Below are 19,677 nucleotides of genomic sequence, written 5' to 3'. Positions count from 1 at the left end.
ACCGAAGGAGCCGTCGCTGCACCCCCGGAGCACCCACCCCACGCCCACCTCTGGATGCCGCCGACGGGTGCCCGGCCCGTGCCCCGCGCTTGCCTGCCGGCCCGGCCCTCGGGAGCAGTTCTGGGGCGGGGGTGGTGGCCAGGACCCCGTCTCTGATGCGGCTCCACCCCCACGCCTGGGTCTCACACCGCTGACTGCCCGGCCGGCCCCGCCCCCTGCCCGCACCCTCGCCCCTCAGACCTCTCTCCCCCATTGGGGGGGGACCATGGCGTGAGCGCCAGGCCGGGCCCCGGGGCCCTCGGGCGCCAGGCGGGGCATGGGCCAGGGGCCGCCCCCATGAGGGTCCCGGGAGGAGGGCGCGCGCAGCAGCGGCGGGGCCATGGGGTCGCAGGTATTGCAGATCCTGCGCCAGGGGGTGTGGGCCTCGCTCACCGGCGGTTGGTTCTTCGACCCGCACCAGAGCACCTTCTCCAACTGCTTCCACCTCTATGTTTGGATCTTCCTGCTCACCTTCCCTTTCTTGCTGTACATGGTGAGACGCTGCCGCCACCTGTAACTCCCGCCGGGGAAAAGGGAGGGCAGATGTCACCGAGGGGTGCAAGCTGACAGGGACTCCGGGCTGTGGGAAGGGGACTCACTGTAGAGTTCAGAGTGTGTAGAGGAGAGGCCAGAATTTTCTGGCCAGGGTGACCTTGAGCCCCTCACTTAATCTCTGTCCAGTTAGTAGGGAAAAGACAGGCTCTTTGTACTGGTTGTATGCAGGGGCGGGAAGTCTTCTTGTGAACTTGTGAATCCTAGCCCTGATGGCGGTGGTGGGCCCACCCCTTGTGGGAGCAGGGGTCTGTGAAGGGTGACCCGACTTGCCGCCATCTCCAGGTCCTGCCCCCCAGCTTGCTGGTGGCTGCTGTGTACTGCCTTGTGGTGGCTGTCATCTTCGCTACCATCAAGACTGTGAACTATCGGCTGCATGCTATGTTCGACCAGGGCGAGATTGTGGAGAAGCGCAACTCTACCATGGGGGAACCAGAGGAAGAGCCTGCCCAGGGGGACAGCAATCTGCCCAGGTGGGCGAGGCAGGGCCTGTACTGGAAATGGAGGGTTCTTGGTGCTTGGGCCTTGGCATTGGAAGATGGAGAGGGGGCTTAGGGAACATTGTCTCCAAGAGTGGTTGAATATTCCTTGATTGGCTCTGGATTTGTCAGGGGAATCGACATGGAGGGATGAGTGATGGGGATGGTGGGAGAGGTGCTGTGTGAAGAGGGAAGGTTAGCTCGAAACTGATGTTCCTGTGCACTGCTAGAGACCCTGGAGTGGAGATGACCGTATTTCGAAAAGTGAGTTCCACGCCCCCCGTACGCTGTAGCTCTCAGCATTCCGTGTTTGGCTTCAACCAGGTCTCGGTGAGTGGTGCCGGCCCTCAGCCTCCCCTCCTCCTCTCCTGGGAGCCTGTTCCCCATATGGGTATGTTCTGCACCTACTGTTTTGCCCTGTTGGCTCCTTCAAACGTTTCTCTTACCCACTCAGGAGCTGCTGCCCCGGATAGAGGACTCCGGGCCCCTCAGAGGTAGGTGGCTGCTATTGAGGGCGGAGGTGGCGGTGCAGAGTGGGGCCCAGCACGTCGGTGCCTTGAGGTGCTGCTGACGCGTCTGGGACTGTGCTTGTAGACATCAAGGAGCTCGTGCGGGAGCAGGGCAGCAACAACGTGATCGTGACCTCGGCTGATCGAGAGATGCTGAAGCTAAGCTCACAGGAGAAGCTGAGTGAGTGGTCATGATTGGCAAAGGCTTGGGGAGAAGACCAGCTGTCATGTCTTTGAGTCACCCTAACCTTTGCTTCCTGGGGCTCTCTTAGTCCTCTGAGATGGGACCTCAGTGTCCCATCCCACTGAGCTCTCAGAGCTCGGGGCCATAGGACCCTCTCAGCCATCAGTTCCTGCTAGAGAACGCCTTTCTTTAGTCCTTTGTCGCCTTCTCTTCTGACAGTTGGAGACCTTCCCCAGACGCCTCCAGGGGCCGCCCCGGACCCATCTCTCCCCAGCACGGACTCCTCTGAACGTTCTCCCCTGGCTGGAGACGGAGCCCCGTGGAGTGGCGGCAGTGTGGCTGACACTCCCATGAGCCCCCTCCTGAAGGGCAGCCTCAGCCAGGAGCTCAGCAAGAGCTTCCTGACCCTGACCCGGCCTGAGCGGGCCCTGGTGAGGACCAGTAGTCGACGGGAACAGCGCCGGGGAGCGGGCGGCTACCAGCCCCTGGACCGGCGGGGCTCGGGGGACCCCACACCCCAGAAAGCTGGCTCCTCAGATTCCTGCTTCAGTGGCACCGACAGGGAGACGTTGAGCAGCTTCAAGAGTGAGAAAACCAATTCGACCCACCTAGACAGCCCCCCTGGTGGGCAAGCCCCCGAGGGCAGTGACACAGACCCCCCCTCGGAGGCAGAGCTGCCTGCCTCCCCAGATGCTGGAGTCCCCTCGGATGACACGCTCCGCTCCTTCGACACCGTTGTAGGAGCAGGGACGCCGCCTGGCCCGGCTGAGCCGCTCCTGGTCGTGCGGCCCAAGGACTTGGCGCTGCTCCGGCCCAGCAAACGGCGGCCGCCCGTGCGGAGACACTCCCCCGCCGCCAGCCGGGCCCCTCGGCGGCCGCTGCTGGAAGGCCGGGGCTTCTTCGAGGATGATGACACCAGCGAGGGCAGTGAACTGAGCCCGGCCTCCAGTCTCCGGTCCCAGCGCCGCTACAGCACCGACAGCTCCTCTTCCACTTCATGCTATTCCCCCGAGAGTTCTCGGGGGGCCGCCGGGGGAGCCCGAAAACGACGGGCCCCCCACGGGGCTGAGGAGGGGATGGCTGTGCCCCCCAAGCGGCCCTATGGGACCCAGCGGACGCCTAGTACTGCCAGCGCCAAAACTCACGCCCGCGTGCTGAGCATGGACGGGGCAGGGGGGGATGTCCTGCGGGGTCCCCTGGCCGGCTCCAAGGCTGAACTGGAGGCCCAGGCAGGGGTGGAGCTGGCTGATGGTGAGCCTGCTGTGCTGCCCGCCGAGGCCCGCAGGGGACCTGCTGCCAACCAGCCTGGCTGGCGCGGGGAGCTGCAGGAGGAAGGTGCGGTGGGGGGAGGTGAGTGCCGTCTGGAAAGGGTGGGCTGTGGAGGGGCGGGGGTTGGGGCAAGGGGCAGCTGGAGCGGGGCCTGCTCAGCCTCCAGCAGCAGGTGGAGGTGGACACAGCCGTCGAGTGACGTTGTCTGCCAGGCTGAGCGAAGGGGAGGCTGAGGCAGAGACCTCAGGCACCTGACTCCAGTCCTGAAGTTAGCACTTGAGCTTCTTCTTCTTGAAGTCTCTATGTAGCCATGTTCATTCTCCTGGGCCACCAGCGGAGCGGAGCAGGACGTGTCCTTATTCCCAGATGTGGAAACTGGCCTGAGTGGTTAGGTGACCTGGAGGGGTTACAGAGCCAGGATATGGTTGGACTAGACCTGACCTTTAGCTCCACATAGGAGCACCTGCATCTCCCTGCCGCCCGCCCCCAGGCTCTGTTTGCTTCTTTGTCACTTACACTGGGGGGGGGGGGGGGGGGCTCTCTCTGGGCAGCTGCCGAGGAGACTGGCAAGCGGGACCGCTCGAGCAGCGTGAGGCGGGCACAGGCCATCCGGAGGCGGCACAATGCTGGCAGCAACCCCACCCCCCCGGCCTCCGTCATGGGCTCGCCCCCCAGGTGAGCACCAGCTGGCTGCCTGGGGTGGGGGAGTGGGGCCCCGCTGGCTCTGAGTGCTGACAGCCCATGGGCTGCCCCCTCCCCAGCAGCCTGCAGGAGGCTCAGCGGGGCCGCGCGGCCTCCCACTCCCGGGCTCTGACGCTGCCCTCGGCCCTGCACTTCGCCTCCTCGCTGCTGCTCACCCGGGCCGGTGCCAACGTGCATGAGGCCTGCACCTTTGATGACACCTCCGAGGGTGCCGTGCACTACTTCTACGACGAGAGCGGTGAGCCCCTCTTTTTGTCCAGTGGCCGAGCCTTTGGCCCGGCCTCCCCCCTACCCCGGCCGAGGGTCATCGTCCCTGGAATTGCAGCCTTGGTGCCCCAGGGCTGGGCTGCCATCTGGAGAACCCAGCACAGGGTTTTCCGCAGGGTGGTTGGGCCTCAGTGCTCCTGTCCCTGATGGGCCGCCTTGTGTCCCACACCTGTCTGCCCCAGGTGTGCGGCGTTCCTACACCTTTGGCCTGGCTGGAGGCGGCTATGAGAACCCCGTGGGGCAGCAGGGGGAGCAGGCAGCCAACGGAGCCTGGTGAGTCTCCAAGCTCAGGCTCTCCCAGCCTGGCGGCTGGTGAGCTGTTATTTCTGGGGAGTTTTCTCCCTTCCTTCTTTGGGCAGGAGCAGGGGTAGCTCAGACCTCTAGGAGGAGAGGAGGGTGGGTGGCAGCGAGGGCCATGGAGGGGAGAGGGGCAAGCCTGCAGGGATCCCTTGGGTCCCTGGCTCCACGGCACTTCCAAGCATGAGGCTCCAGGACCTTCTTGGAGGCCCAGGGTCTGGGAGGGAGGCCCTCTGTGACCTGTCTCCTTTTGACACCCCTGTGCATTTTTGGGGTACTTGAACAACCCCCTTGGGCCCCCAGTAGTGGCCTGGCCTTGGCCTCAACCCTGTTTCATTCCTGGGCTCACCCACAGCCCCGACCCTCACCTCTGCTGTTCCCACAGGGACCGCCACTCGCATTCTTCTAGCTTCCACTCAGCTGATGTCCCAGAGGCCACTGGTGGTCTGAACCTGCTGCAGCCGCGGCCTGTGGTCCTGCAGGGTATGCAGGTGCGCCGAGTGCCCCTGGAGATCCCAGAGGTGAGAAGCCAGCACTGGGGAAGGACTTGCAGGAGGGGGTGGGGGATGCAGAGCACCAAGCACTTGTGCAGGCCCTGGGAGGGCCAGGTTGTTCCGACTGAGGGCTCCAGGGGCCCTAAGGTGGCTGTCCTGATCTTTGATGGCCAGCACAGGGTGCACAGAACACGAATGACAAGTTGCTTATTTACTCAGTAAACATGTCTGGGATAGCTTCTTTACCCTGGCGGGGCCCGCAATTAGTGGGGACGGTGCAGTGGCGCCCGCAAAGGGGACAGCTGAGCTCACCGGACAGTGGCGGTGGGTCGCTTGAGGCTGGTCAAGCTTGTCTGTTTCAGCAGGGTTAGTAAGAGCACTTCCTATTGTTCCTGAGAGGGTCCTGGTGTGGACGACAACTTATGTAATCGGTCAGGAAATGACAGAAATGTTAGGATTGTGTAAGGCGCAGATTCAGAGCTTAAAGAACAATCGTGAGAGTAGTGCCCACGCAGCCAGGGCCACAGAGAGACCAAGGGCAGCGCCCAGAAGCCGCGCGTGCTCCTTCCTGATGCGCTTGTTCTCCTTCCCCGTCCCGTGGGAGAGCAGTGCAGTCCTCAGACGGGCGAGGGCTCCTCCAGAGGCAGGGGCTGTGCTGCGGTGGCTCTCCTTGTGTCTCCAGAGTCTGGCACGGGCCAGGCTCATGGATGTGTTCCATAAACACTTGTTGACTTAAAGACCCAAGAAGTCCAGAGAGGTTAAGTAGGCAGCCCAGGGCCTCACAGCAGTGGTATTGGCACCCAGGCCTGCCCTTAGGGCCAGCCTTCCGTGTGCTCCAGGGTAGGGTGGTCAGAGTGACCCTGATGGCCATGTCTGAGCAAAGGGTGGCATTTGTGCTGGCTCCCGAAGGGTAAGGTGGATTTCACCGACCCCAGGAAGAGGCCAGAGATACCTCCTGAGTGGGGAAGACAGACACAGGAGCTGGTAACCCTGGCCCTTAGCAGCCCCCACGGCCATTGAGCCATATCCTGGGGAGCTGGAGAAAGGAGCAGGCCCTGGGGTGGAGGATCAGGGCAGGCTGCAGGGCCACTAGATGGTAGGGACTTTCTGTGTAGACCAGCCCACGTGTGCCAGAGGGTGGCATGGATGGCAGTGGGTCAGAGCTGATGGCCAATGTGTGCCGGGGGTGGTGTGGACTGCGTGGTTGGGCGGGAGGGGCGCAGCTGATGGCCAGTCTGTGCCAGGGGGTGGCGTGGACTGTGGTGGTGGGGGGCGGGGCTGATGGCGGCGGCCATGGGGACCGCAGTTTGACCTACTGGACCAGGACTCCCTGCACGAATCCCAGGAGCAGACACTAATGGAGGAGGCGCCACCCCGGGCCCAACACAGTTATAAATACTGGCTTCTTCCTGGCCGCTGGACGTCTGTGCGCTATGAGCGGCTCGCCCTGCTGGCCCTGCTGGACCGGTGAGCACTCAGCCCGCAGTCCTCTGTCGTTCCTGGCCCCAGGCCTTCCAGACTCTGGGAACATGTGGAGGCTGTCATGGCCACAGAGAGCCTAACTGCTGGGTCACTGAGGGTGCGTGGAGAGCTGGAATTTGCAGTGGGGTCGCTTTAGGTTCTTCTGGGGGCAGATGTTTGGCCTGGTGGGGGGTGCTCTGATCATTCCTCTCTCAAAATTTTGCTGGAGGGAGACATTGCTCTTATGCAGTGTGGTTTTTTTTTTTATTTGCTTCTGTATTAGATTCAATTAAATTGAATCCTATACAGCCTAAAAAGCCAGCAAGTTGTGTGTCTTAGCTTCCCTTTTTTTCTGGGAGGAAACTGAGGCCCAGAAAGGCAGAGATGGCAGGTGACTTCTGTTGTCTGGGTGGCTTCCTGCGCTCTGGATTTCTCCCGGCACTGTGAGCGGTGCTTTGGGGAGTGGGAGGCAAATCGGCCAGATCCAGAGTGTGGCCCCTGAGGTCTCCGGGTCTAGAGGGGACAGAGCTTGGGATTGGGTGCAGGATAGCAGTGGGCTGGCTTCCTGGAGCAGGTGCAGCCTGGCCCTGCCCAAGGTTATAGCTCCCGATACTCAGGATGACGGCTGGCGTGGGCGCCAGCCTGGATGTGGGTCTTTGTGGCTGGGTCCTGTCCCCCACCCCTACCCCCTGATCCCTTGCCCCGCCAGTACGGGAGGAGGTAGGCGTGCTCTGACCCAGCGGTCTCTCCAGGACGCGTGGGCTGCTGGAGAACATCCTTGGTGTTGGCCTGAGCAGCCTCGTCGCCTTCCTGGGCTACCTGCTGCTGCTCAAGGGCTTCTTCACGGACATCTGGGTCTTCCAGTTCTGCCTGGTCATCGCCTCCTGCCAGTATTCCCTGCTGAAGGTCAGGCCTGGCCTCCTGGGTCTCCTCCCACAACTCCTCTTGAGGGGGTCAAGCTAGAAAGCAGATAAGATGCTTCACGTTCCCTGCAACCACCACTCTCCCAGCCCCATCCAGCAAATGAAGGAACTGAGGCTCAGAATCGTTGAAGGGGAAGTCCTGCCCTGGTCCCTCATAATGCCTGGGAAGTGGAACCAAACAGGTCCCGGGCCTCTGACCCTCCTGTGGGCGAGGCTCTTGTCACCACTGTAGCTCCTGTCTCTTCCAGAGTGTGCAGCCGGATGCCGCCTCCCCCATGCACGTGAGTACAGCGGAGCGCGTCTCCCTGCGAGGCCTGGGCCTGGGCGGGGCTGAGACCCTCACCATTCCCCGTTGCCCGCAGACCCCAGATCCTTCTGCCCTCAGCCCTGCCAAGCTCTCTTGGACCCAGGGCTGGGCCCAGGGCACGTGAGCATGTTTGTGAGTAGGGCGTTCAGTGAGGGAGGCGTGGCTCCTCACAGGCCCCCTCCCCAGGGCCACAATTGGGTGATCGCGTACAGCCGACCCGTCTACTTCTGCATCTGCTGTCTGCTCATCTGGCTGCTGGACGCCCTGGGCTCCGCGCAGCCCTTCCCGCCCATCTCCCTCTATGGCCTCACGCTGTTCTCTGCCTCCTTCTTCTTTTGTGCCCGTGATGTGGCCACTGGTAAGGCGGGTAGGGTTGAGGTTGCGGGGGGGGTTGGGGGAGAGTGAGGCCCTAAGGGTGGGCTGGGGGGCAGCCGGCAGACTGACCGGGCCTCCGCTTCCCCTTCCTGCCAGTGTTCACCTTGTGCTTCCCGTTCGTCTTCCTCCTGGGCCTCTTGCCCCAGGTGAACACCTGCCTCATGTACCTGCTGGAGCAGATAGACATGCACGGCTTTGGGGGCACAGGTATGGAGCCCAGGGCGGGGTTCAGGGGTGAGGAGGCCGTGCAGGTCTACGGGTCTGTGAGGCTATGAGGGTATGAGGTTATCCGACTATGGGTCTAGCACTTCGCTGAGGCTTCTCCAAGTCTATGTGGAAGATTCTAAATGCCCATCTCTTCCCCTCCCTCCCCTTCCCCTCCTGTCTCCTCCCCAGGCAAGTGGTTTAAACCCAAGAATGCCAAAAGTCCTGCAGGCCTCTCTGGGCTGAGGGAGCAGAAAACAGTGGGCTGGGTCCCGAGTCCAGGGGAGGTTAGCCCCTGGAAGTTGAGGGGCAGCAGGGTCAGTGCCATGGGGCCTGGCAGGTGGGATCTGGCTTTACTTGCTGTCGCTCGCCTTGCAGCTGCCACCAGTCCCCTGACCGCCGTCTTCAGCCTCTCCCGCAGCCTACTGGCCGCGGCCCTGCTCTATGGCTTCTGCCTCGGGGCCATCAAGGTAGGGATGACCTGTGGGGGGCCGGAGGCGTCCAGAGCCTGGGGGTTGTTGGGATGGGGCTGTGAATTATGCTCCACAGTGGCTTCTCCCCCAGGGTGCGGGCGGGCACCCTCACGCCCTGACCAGCACGGGTTCCCTCCCCAGAGTCCTTGGCCAGAGCAGCACGTCCCTGTCCTCTTCTCCGTCTTCTGTGGCCTCCTGGTGGCACTGTCCTACCACCTGAGCCGGCAGAGCAGTGACCCCACCGTGCTCTGGTGGGTGCCTGCGTGGGCCTGTCTGTGCGTGCACGTGTGTCTGTGTGTGTGTCTGTGTGTGTATCCGTGCATGGCAGGGGTGGGGGGCAGGGTCTGCACATGTGCTGTCATCATCCGACCCCAGGGCCTGTGGGAGGAGGGGCAGCCTCCCAGACCCGGGCCTCTGACTCTTCTCATGGCCCTACCTGCCAGGTCTCTGGTCCGGAGCAAGCTCTTCCCCGAGCTGGAGGAGCGGAGCTTGGAGACTGCCCGCGCTGAGCCCCCAGACCCACTGCCAGAAAAGATGCGCCAGTCAGTGGTAAGCGCCTGGAGTCCCGGGGTCCAGCCTTGGGGGGAAGGTTGTGCTCGGTCACCGGCGGCGGTGGCACCCACGCTGGTGTTTCCCGGCCCTGCAGCGCGAGGTCCTGCACTCCGACCTGGTGATGTGTGTGGTGATTGCCGTGCTCACCTTCGCCATCAGCGCCAGCACTGTCTTCATTGCCCTGAAGGTTTGTGGGGCACAGGCCAGCCCTCTCGCCCACTCAGGTCTTTGCCAGAGCCTGAAGGTCCTGAGGGCTGGGCAGCTATGGCCTCATGTCCTTCTCGGGCCTGGTGGACCTGCGCCAGGCAGCCCGTGGCTGAGCCTCCTCTCCTCCTTGCAGTCCGTGCTGGGTTTTGTGTTGTACGCGCTGGCGGGGGCCGTGGGCTTCTTCACACATTACCTGCTGCCACAGCTCCGCAAACAGCTGCCCTGGTTCTGCCTGTCGCAGCCCGTGCTGAAGCCGCTGGAGTACAGCCAGTACGAAGTGCGGGGTGAGTGCCTCTCGCCAGGCTGGGGCCCTCCGCCCCGCCTGCCCTTCCTATAGGAGCTCGGACCTCTCAGTGCAGGGTGCCAGCAGGGGGCAGCCTCTGCCCACACTGCCCGGTCCGCACTGGCATGGGCCCTGCGGCCCCTTCACTGCCCTCTGCACCCTCTCCTGTGCCCGCCTCAGCCCCTGGCTCACTCGCTCTGCCTGCTCTGCCCTTTCCCTCCCCGACTTGTGGACTCTGAGGAGGTAGGAGTAGAACTCCAGGAGGTGTTGTTGAGAAATACAGACTGGTTCTTAATGAACTAGACCAGTGCAGCGCACACTGATTTGTGCAACACAGACTCCCTGGAGCTTGTATTTGAATACCTGGATTTGTGGTACGAAGGTCTGCGTGCTTGTTTTTCTTAGTGAAGGATCTTGTTTACTGGGCCAGCATCTCCATGTGGCTACAGTCACCTTGAGCCAGTGACAGGGACCTGGTCCGAAGGACCCTGTGAACTTGGGCCTCATCCAATCTGTCCTGACTCCGGTGGACACTGGGGATGTTGTCATCATCCTTTATTTCAGACAGCCAAATGGGCAGAGCACTCGCCCTGAGCCCCCCACACACCCTGCCTGGGCCTCATCGCCCTCATATGATTTGCCGAAAATCAACACCCCGCCAGCTGCTCAGAAATCCTAGGGGCCCAGAACTGCGTAGCCCCGCATCCTGGGCTCTTCCCTCCTGCCAGCTTCCCTCGGAGAGCACACCCGTCCTCCCCTGCAGCAGGAGGAGGGTGTGGAGGGCCCAGAGCTCGACAGCACTCCCACCTTCCTGCCTGTGGTTGCAGGTGCTGCCCAGGTGATGTGGTTTGAGAAGCTGTACGCCGGCCTACAGTGTGTGGAGAAGTACCTTATCTACCCGGCCGTGGTGCTCAACGCCCTCACAGTGGACGCTCACACAGTCGTCAGCCACCCGGACAAGTTCTGCCTTTAGTGAGGACTGCCGGCCCCCGGTCATCCCACCATCTCCCTGCCCGAGTAACCCAGGGGGAGACTGAGTACCCTTGACCAACAAGCATAAGTAGGCCCCCAGCTTCTAACACCCTTTCCAGTGAAGCACCTGCCTCCTCAGGAGCAGACGTGTCCCTCCAGTACACCTGAAGTTGGTGGGGTTAGTGGCCTCTTCAGGGAGCAGAGACGAAGGTCACTGGCCCAAAAGAGCCAGGCCCTGCCCAGCAGAGCCCAGGCCAGGGCCTGCAAGGGGTGGGCACCCTCCCCCACCGCCCAGCCCCTAAAGCCTGCCTCTTGCCCACAGCTGCCGGGCACTGCTTATGACCGTGGCTGGGCTGAAGCTGCTGCGCTCGGCTTTCTGCTGCCCGCCCCAGCAGTATCTGACCTTGGCCTTCACCGTCTTGCTCTTTCACTTCGACTACCCACGCCTGTCCCAGGGCTTCCTGCTCGACTACTTCCTCATGTCCCTGCTCTGCAGCAAGGTGAGCTGGGGGCTGCACCGCAGCCCTGGGGGCAGACCTCTCCTGCCTCGGTGTGGGAGACCCGCCCCAGTCCGTGGTATCCCCTCTCGGGGCCTTGGCAACACCTCCTCGCAGGGCAGTGAGCAGGCTGAGGGTTAGAGAGCGTGAGTGATTTGCCTCAGGTTTCCTGGAGAGCTGGTGGTCAGCCGAGACTTGAACAAAGACCTGTTCCCCGGCTCTGTACTGGAGACCTACAGTGGTGCCCACGGGGGAGCCTGGCACAGGCCTGAGCTTTCATCTCACTCCCGTGAGCATTCTGGTCTGGTTTCTGGCCTGGCCCAGGATGGTGGAGAGCAGTACTGTGTCCCCCTTTGAGGGCAGGGCCTGTGACTGTCTCTTAACTCTTGGTATCACAGCCCATCACCAAGAATGGCATAGCCTGAGCAAATCGTGTATCTGTTCTACCTTGTCTGAACCTTAGTTTTCCCATCTGCAAAGTGGGACAGTGATAGGACGCTCCCAGGATGATGATATGAATTAGATCGCTAATGTCCCCTTGGGTGCGCTGTCGGGGTTGCTCATGGTGTCGGAAGCCCCCAGGGCCTGAGTGGCACTTGGCGGGCCCCCCTCTGCGAGCAGTCCGTGTACCTCTCCCCTCCCCTCTCCACCCCTGCAGCTGTGGGACCTGCTGTACAAGCTGCGTTTCGTGCTGACCTACATCGCGCCCTGGCAGATCACCTGGGGCTCCGCTTTCCACGCTTTTGCCCAGCCGTTCGCTGTGCCACGTACCCGGCCTGCCGCTTGCGGCCCGGGCGGGGGTGTGCAGGGAGGGCCGTCGCCCGGATGGGGCGGCTTCAGGCGGGTTGGCAGGGGCGGAGGGGTCATGAGGGAGGCCGGGGAGGGTCCTGCGTGCCCGCCACCTCCTTGACTCGCGCCCAGACTCGGCCATGCTGTTCGTCCAGGCCCTGCTCTCGGCACTCTTTTCCACGCCTCTCAACCCGCTGCTGGGCAGCGCCGTCTTCATCATGTCCTATGCGCGGCCCCTCAAGTTCTGGGAGCGTGACTACAAGTGGGTCTCCTGGGACGGAGGCGGTTGCCGTGTGGGACCCTGAGCGGGACTGGCAGGGAGCGGGCGGCTGGACAGGGCAGGTTGCCAGGAGATCGGATGGAGATTGGAGGCTGGATTGTGGGGAGGGGCACCGTGGGCTGACCCACAGGGACACAGCTTGAGCCAGGCCAAGGCCTGCGGCTCACACCCTGGGCTTGCTGGCTGTGTGGTGCCCCTGGGGGGGTTCCCCTCAGGTCCGTGAGCCTTACCCTCCCCTTATGGGGCTCTCGTGGCATCTGACTCAGAGCATGGGGGTGCAAGCCCAGAGGGGCGTGGTGGGGAGTGGTGGGAACTGTCACCTGAGCCTGGGGCAGCCTTGCCCTCTCAGCCACCTGTGTGTTACCCTGTCTCTGAACAGCACTAAACGCGTGGATCATTCCAACACCCGCCTTGTCACTCAGCTGGACCGGAACCCTGGTGTGTACCCAGCCATCAGGAGCTTTGGGGCCGGGCCTCCCTGGGGAGGGAGCCTTGCTCACTTGTCATGTCCATCTGGCTGTCCATCCCGGGTCCCAGGCGCTGATGACAACAACCTCAACTCGATCTTCTACGAGCACTTGACCCGCTCGCTCCAGCACACACTGTGTGGGGACCTGGTGCTGGGCCGCTGGGGCAACTACGGCCCTGGCGACTGCTTCGTCCTGGCCTCCGACTACCTCAACGCCCTGGTCCACCTCATCGAGGTCGGCAACGGCCTCGTCACCTTCCAGCTGCGTGGCCTCGAGTTCCGGGGTGAGCCAGGGCGCTGCCTTTGTCAGTGTGTGAGGGCCGGACCCTAACCCTGCTGTATCCCGGTTTGCTGAGGCCCTTGAGCAAGGCATTCTCCCCCACGGGCCCCATGGCCTGGGATTTCTTGTCTGAGCGTTGAGGCAACAGGCTTTCTTTGGCCCACCCCCGTCCCTGCCCTGACTGTGGCAGGTCTGTAGTGAACAGGCTGCTCTGGTGGAAGCTCCGGCCTGGGGCTCCTGCTGGCCTGCTCTGTGGACTCAGGCCTGGCCCAGGTTGGGGGCCACGCATAAGCCCTGGGGAGTGAGCCAGCTCCTGGCCCTCAGGAAGATGTACCTGGCAGGTACCAGCTTCAGAAGAGGCCCCGAGTGCAGAGAGGCTCGAAGCACAGGTCGGAGCAGCACAAGCCTGCGCATATCTTTGCGTCTATAAGTGAGGGACCTGGTCCTGTCCATCCTGTCACCGCCACCCTAGTCCCACCCCGCCATGGCTACTGGCAGTTAGCAGGAGAAAGGGGCTCATTTGTTCATCTGTTCACTAAGTAACAGTGACTCCACTGCCTCCAGGGGTTGGGCCTGGGCACTCTGGGGAGGAGGCTGGCGGGGATGTGCCGTGTCCCCTGACTGGCCCCCTCCCCACAGGTACATACTGCCAGCAGCGGGAGGTGGAGGCCATCACCGAGGGTGTGGAGGAGGACGAGGGCTGCTGCTGCTGCGAGCCAGGCCACCTGCCGCGGGTCCTGTCCTTCAATGCGGCCTTCGGGCAGCGCTGGCTGGCCTGGGAGGTGACGGCCAGCAAGTACGTGCTGGAGGGCTACAGCATCAGCGACAACAACGCCGCGTCCATGCTGCAGGTGTTCGACCTCCGCAAGATCCTCGTCACCTACTACGTCAGGGTAGGAGGGTGAAGCCGGGTGGCCGGGGCCCCACGCTCAGGGCTCGCTGGCCAGGAGCTTCCCGAAGGCCACATTCTGGGTCTCCGGGAGCCTGTTCTGTCCAAGGGATGCTGGGGCCTCAGAGAGTGGAAGCATCTTCCAAAGCATCACTGCCAGACAGTGGGTCTCTGAGGCCCTGTGACTCTGCCTGTTGGGGGCCTGGGGTGGGGGCCTTCTGTCATCGCCTCCAGGAGGCTCCCATGGGGCGGAGTACTGGGGGCCAGTGGGCAACACGTACACAGATCTTCTCTGGGCTTTGGTCCTGGGAGGGGCATTGCTGATGCCCACCTTCCAGATCACCAGCCCCGCACCACACCCCACCAACACAGAGAGACAGTATAGCTAACCGTGGTGGCCTTAACACAGCTTTAGGAGCATCTGTCAAGCAGCGGATGCTTACTAAGGGGTGGGCTGTGCCAGATACCTCTCCTGAGCTGGGTGAAGCCCACCACACCTTGCAGGAGACATGCTGTTGCCTTAGATGTGGAAAGTGCCTTGCCTGAGGCCCCAGCATCAGGAGGAAGTGCTGGAGCTAGGCTTAGCCTGGGCTGGGCCTCCCTGTCTCAACCTAGGCCCCCAAGCCAGGCCTGAGGGGCTCTAGGCCTGCTGTGGGGCAAGGGGTTGGGGAGCACAGTGTGGGGTCCAGGGAGCCCTGGACTGGGTTGTGGGACGCCTGTGATGTTGCTTTCTTTGCCTTCATTTAGACCTTTGAGAAGTAGGGATTCTTGCAGTTCTGTGAGGTGGCAGGGATGACAGGAGTGGGGTGACTAGGGGTCACAATCAGGTCCCCTCACGCTCTCTTAGCATCCGCCCTGCAGCATGTCGTGGGCCCAGAAGGGACGGGCGGCTTGTTGGAGTCCACAGAGCCTGCTCACCTGAGGTTCTCTCAGGCGGTCCTGTGTCCCCCAGCTGACCCTTGTTGCCAGTGGACGCCCCCTCTGTGTCACTTGTCAGAGAAACTACTTTCTCAGATGTTTTTTCCCATGCCCTCACTCACTCCTAGGGAAGAGCTTATACTGTGGCCATTTTGCCCAGGTTCTTGGCCCTCCACGTCCTACCGGAGCCGCCCTGCTGGTCCCCCTACTGCCGAGATGCCCCTTGTTCACGGCCGCTGCACCAGCCTCCGCAGCTCTGGGTTCCCCACCCCTCCCCCAGGCAGAAGGCCACCCGGCATTGGCTCCATCCAGGGCAGCACACAAGATCCCATAACCTGACTGGCTGCCAACTGACGGCCTCAGACTGCCCATCCATCATGTCTGTACCAGCTGCATACCGTCCAAAACCTCCTTCATTCGCCCAAGCCCCTGCTTAGAAACCAGCAGAATCTTTCTTTTTTAAATATGTATTTTATTATTTCCTTGGCCGAGTCAGGTCTTAGTTGCGGCTCGAGGGATCCTCGTTGCGGCACACAGTCTCTCTAGTTGTGTGCTGGCTCAGTAGTTGTGGCTCATGGGCCTAGTTGCCCTGCAGTGTGTGGGGTCTTAGTTCCCAACCAGAGATGGAATCCGCGTCCCCTGCTCTGCAAGGTGGGTTTTTAACCACTGAAGTCCCCAGCAGATTCTCTTAAGGGGTCCAGGAGCCCCTGGCTTGGGTACAGATGCTGTGCCTCTTTTTTTTGAGGGGAAGTCCTGTGGCCATCACACTTACGCTCTCTTGAGGGACCCGTGACCCAAGCACCTGGCACAGGCAGCACCCTCTAGTGGATGCTCTGTGAGGAGGCGTGCTTCCTGTCGGCTTTCCCCTTCCTCTTCCCTGACCGAGAGAAGGAACAGACAGGCCTGTGTGGCTTCAGGGAGCTGAGATGGGAGAGGGGACAGGTGTCCTGGGAAGCTGACTTCAGCGCAGTCTAAGACAGAAGCTTCTCTTTTCTATGGTCAGGCCACATAGTTTGAGGGATCTTAGTTCTCCAACCAGAGATCGAACCCAGGACCTCTGCGGTGAAAGCGCAGAGTCCTAACCACTGGACCACCAGGGAACTCATGAGGAGAAGCCTCTGTCCCCTGACACTGTCTCCCCTAGTGGCCAGGGCGAGGGCGCACCTCCAGTCACTGACCCCTGCCCTCTTCTCACAGAGCATCATCTACTACGTGAGCCGCTCTCCCAAGCTGGAGGCCTGGCTGAGCCACGAAGGCATCGCAACGGCCTTGCGCCCCGTGCGGGCACCTGGCTACGCTGACTCCGACCCCACCTTCTCCCTGAGCGTGGACGAGGACTACGACCTTCGCCTCTCCGGCCTCTCGCTGCCCTCCTTCTGCGCCGTGCACCTGGAGTGGATCCAGTACTGTGCCTCCCGGCGCGGCCAGGTCCGGCCACCCCCAGCCTGGGGCTGCCCTCTCCCCCTTGGCCTCCCCCCCCCCCGCCCCCGTGCGGGTTCTTTTCGCCCTCAGCCTCCCTTGGCCTGGGCCCCAGCCCCTGCCCCAAGTGCCCTGTGCCAGGTCTGAGCTGGGCTCTGGGGACGGGGTCCTTGTGCCGCAGCCTGTGGACCAGGATTGGAACTCGCCGCTGGTCACGCTGTGTTTTGGCCTGTGTGTGCTGGGCCGCCGGGCCCTGGGGACTGCCTCGCACAGCATGTCTGCCAGGTGAGTGCCCGGCCCAGCCTGTCGCCCTCCCCTCTACCTGCTGACAAGCCCTGGGCCTATGGCTGCAGCCCCCAGAGCCACATCAGTCCTTCCTTTAGCGCGGCTCCTCTCCCCATGGGACGCCCCCTGTTCCTCACGATCGCCCTGTGAGGGACACGGGCAGGGACTGACCTCCTTGTCAAGATGGGGAAACTGAGGCCCAGCGTGAAGTGCAGGCTGCCCTCTGAGCCCTGCACACAGAGCCAGCGCTGAGGAGCCCCCGCGCGCCGGTGCATTCATCCCTCCTCCTCTTCTCCAGCCTGGAGCCCTTCCTCTACGGCCTGCACGCCCTGTTTAAGGGGGACTTCCGGATCACCTCCCCGCGGGACGAGTGGGTCTTCGCCGACATGGACCTGCTTCACCGCGTGGTGGCGCCCGGGGTGCGCATGGCCCTCAAGCTTCACCAGGTAGGCAGAGGTGTGCCCAGGCAGGGCGGGCAGGCAGTGAACCCACCGCCCAGGGCAGGGGCGGCCCACCTCGGCCCTCCCGTCCTCCCCGCAGGACCACTTCACCTCCCCGGACGAGTATGAGGAGCCGGCCACCCTGTATGACGCCATCGCAGCCAACGAGGAGCGGCTGGTCATCTCACACGAGGGCGACCCGGCCTGGCGCAGCGCCATCCTCAGCAACACGCCCTCGCTGCTGGCGCTGCGCCACGTCCTGGACGACGCCTCGGACGAGTACAAGATCATCATGCTCAACCGGCGCCACCTCAGCTTCCGCGTCATCAAGGTGGGGTCAGCCGCTCACCCCACCCGGCCCCCTTCCCGCCGCAGCCTCCTGACACCCCTCCCCCCCCGGCACGTGTGGCCCCCGCAGGTGAACCGGGAGTGCGTGCGTGGCCTCTGGGCCGGGCAGCAGCAGGAGCTGGTGTTCCTGCGCAACCGCAACCCCGAGCGCGGCAGTATCCAGAACGCCAAGCAGGCGCTCCGCAACATGATCAACTCCTCCTGCGACCAGCCACTGGGCTACCCCATCTACGTGTCTCCCCTCACCACCTCGCTGGCCGGCAGCCACCCTCAGCTGCGGGCGCTGTGGGGCGGCCCCGTCAGCCTGGGCGCCATCGCCCGCTGGCTTCTGCGCAGCTGGGAGAGGTGAGCTCTGACCCCTGCCTCCGGGGTCACAGGGGAGGAAGCAGAGGTTCACAGAGAGGAAGTGGTGCTCTCCGGGGTCTGACTGAGGAAGCGCCGGAGCCAGGAGTGAACCCCAAGCTGACCCAACTACACACCCTGCCCCCTCAGCCAGAGCCAAAGGTGGCCTTTAGCCTGAAGCACCATTGATAATGCCACCTTTAAAAATTCTGTAGGGGCTTCCCTCGTGGTCTAGTGGGTAAGACCTCGTTTCCACCGCAAGGGGCATGGGTTCGATCCCTGGTCAGGGAACTAAGATCCCACGTGCTTCGCAGTGTAACCTTAAACAAAAAAAACACTCTGTAAAGTAGATAGCAGAATCTTTTAGAAATAGGACTAGGATCTGAGATGTTAGGTGGTCTGTCTTGGGTCGGGGACTTGTGCTGGTGAGGGCATTGCACCCTCCTCCCACCACCCTCGTTTCTGTGTCCCCTCACCCAGGCTTCACAAGGGCTGCGGTGCCGGCTGCAATAGTGGCGGGAACGTGGATGACTCAGACTGTGGCGGAGGCGGTGGCTTGACCTCCCTCAGCAATAACCCCCCCTTGGCACAACCCACACCTGAGAACACAGCAGGTGAGCAGGCAAGGCCTGGCTGAGCCCGTGAGAGGGAAGGGCAGCCTAGCGACTGAAGTCTGCCCTCTTATCTGTCTCCCACAGGCGCTGGGGACCAGCCCCTCCCACCAGGCCCAGCCTGGGGCCCGAGGCCCTCCCTGAGCAGCTCTGGTGATGGGCGCCCCCCTCCTCTGCTGCAGTGGCCACCCCCTCGGCTCCCTGGACCATCCCCCGCTTCGCCAGCCCCCCCTGAGGGTCCTAGGCCCTCAAGGCCCCCTGCCCCTGGTCTCCTAAGTTCTGAGGGTCCCAGTGGGAAGTGGAGCCTGGGGGGTCGGAAGGGACTAGGGGGATCTGAGGGGGAGCCAGCCTCAGGGAGCCCTAAAGGAAGCACCCCCAAATCTCAGGTAAGGCTCCTCCAGCGGGGTCAGGTCTGGGCAGCTCAGGTCTGCTCCCCCACCACCAACCTGTCTCCCTTCCCTCAGGCGCCCCTAGACCTCAGCCTCAGCCTCAGCCCAGACATCAGCACTGAAGCCTCACCCCCCAGAGCAGTGCAGGACGTTCACTGCTTGGACAGCAGTGCTCCTGAGACTGGCACGCCCACCGGGGCCCTGGGCGACTGGCCTGCCCCTGCTGAGGAGCGAGAGAGCCCGGCAGCTCAGCCCCTGCTGGAGCATCAATACTGAGTGGCCTGGTGCCCTCTGGGCCTCAGCTGTATTTGGGGACTTGGACCCCCGGCCTCTGGCCCTTTCTGCTGGACCACAGAACCGAGTGGCTTTGGTTTCCACATGTGAACCCTGACCTCTGGCTGCCTTAGCCAGAGCACCGGAACTGAATAGCCCAGACCTCTGACCTTGACCCCTGATCTCTCATCCCTAATCCAGAGCCTGGGCTCCCCCAACTGAGGCAGGCAGCATCCCAGTCGGGCCCTAAGAGCCAAACCTATGGGCTGGTCCCGCTTCAAGCCCATGGCCAGGACTGACTTTGCCCCTCAGCCTGCACTGCCTGCTGGGGTGGCCCTTTGGCTTGGACTTGGGGCTGAAATGTGGGAAAGGGGGATTTCTTTTTCTTTTTTTCTTTTTTTTTTTTTTTTCGTGCTTCGGAGACACCAGAATTAATAACACTATTTTTGATTTTGGTTGGCAGTTTCTTCTTCTATCTGGGGGTGTTTGGGTGGAGGGTAGAGGAGGTGGTCAAGTCAGGGTAGATGAGCACAGAGGGATGAAGGATGTGGGGCTGGGTTCTGAGGTCAAGGTTAGACCAGGGTGGGGCTCAAATAGGACTGGATCCTCTTTGCCACTTGCCTGTTCCCTTTTTAAACCTTGACCCTAAGTTTGCAGTTGTTCTGCTTCTCACGCCAAAACGTTCAAAGATTTCTAGCTCCAATGGCAGGTTCCTACAGTTATCAGCCTGACCCTTGGCCAGAGCCTTTCTCTGAGCCTCAGTTTCTCCAGCTGTAAATAGATGACGCCCGTCTGAGGCCTTTGAAGAGCACATGAGACTGTAGAGCCGCGCTTGCAAACACTCATGAGTAGCGACCCTCCCTGAGCACTTGGCCTGTGTGCAGGCTGCAGCCCAACAC

General features: G+C 62.5%; 1 protein-coding gene across 4 annotated transcripts; it reads left to right on the top strand.

Moving 5' to 3' along the window:
- The first annotated feature begins 378 nt into the window (after window positions 1-378).
- On the top strand, window positions 379-19,233 carry PCNX3 (pecanex 3). Of its 4 annotated transcripts, none has more exons than XM_043926765.1 (35): window positions 379-532; window positions 877-1,064; window positions 1,301-1,400; window positions 1,525-1,564; window positions 1,665-1,760; window positions 1,983-3,113; window positions 3,584-3,707; window positions 3,797-3,972; window positions 4,184-4,274; window positions 4,684-4,819; window positions 6,099-6,259; window positions 7,006-7,159; window positions 7,425-7,457; window positions 7,670-7,841; window positions 7,955-8,065; window positions 8,441-8,532; window positions 8,677-8,786; window positions 8,979-9,084; window positions 9,182-9,274; window positions 9,428-9,578; window positions 10,405-10,549; window positions 10,872-11,049; window positions 11,705-11,813; window positions 11,968-12,097; window positions 12,495-12,553; window positions 12,653-12,868; window positions 13,504-13,757; window positions 15,869-16,099; window positions 16,272-16,375; window positions 16,674-16,821; window positions 16,916-17,146; window positions 17,234-17,508; window positions 17,986-18,119; window positions 18,204-18,502; window positions 18,581-19,233. In XM_043926765.1, the coding sequence occupies exons 1-35, from the start codon at window positions 380-382 to the stop codon at window positions 18,779-18,781; spliced, it is 6,132 nt and encodes a 2,043-aa protein (XP_043782700.1). In that variant the 5' UTR covers window position 379; the 3' UTR covers window positions 18,782-19,233. The 4 variants fall into 4 exon arrangements, with proteins under 4 accessions (XP_043782700.1, XP_043782712.1, XP_043782706.1 ...); XM_043926777.1 differs by having other exon boundaries at window positions 3,794-3,972; window positions 6,138-6,259; XM_043926771.1 differs by having other exon boundaries at window positions 3,794-3,972; window positions 6,117-6,259.
- The last annotated feature ends 444 nt before the right edge of the window (window positions 19,234-19,677 follow it).

The sequence above is a fragment of the Cervus elaphus genome, chromosome 2, assembly GCF_910594005.1.
Source record: "Cervus elaphus chromosome 2, mCerEla1.1, whole genome shotgun sequence".
Lineage (NCBI taxonomy): Eukaryota > Metazoa > Chordata > Mammalia > Artiodactyla > Cervidae > Cervus > Cervus elaphus.
The sequence above is the reverse complement of the archived record's forward strand: the minus strand, read 5'-3'. Positions and strand labels throughout refer to the sequence as shown.

Bases quoted from the DNA above. Each gene is read 5' to 3' on its own strand.
- PCNX3 (XM_043926760.1), top strand. From the start codon at position 380: ATGGGGTCGCAGGTATTGCAGATCCTGCGCCAGGGGGTGTGGGCCTCG. The intron at 8,787-8,978 runs GTGGGTGCCTGC...CCTACCTGCCAG, and splicing joins AGTGACCCCACCGTGCTCTG to GTCTCTGGTCCGGAGCAAGC. The intron at 17,147-17,233 runs GTGGGGTCAGCC...TGGCCCCCGCAG, and splicing joins TCAGCTTCCGCGTCATCAAG to GTGAACCGGGAGTGCGTGCG.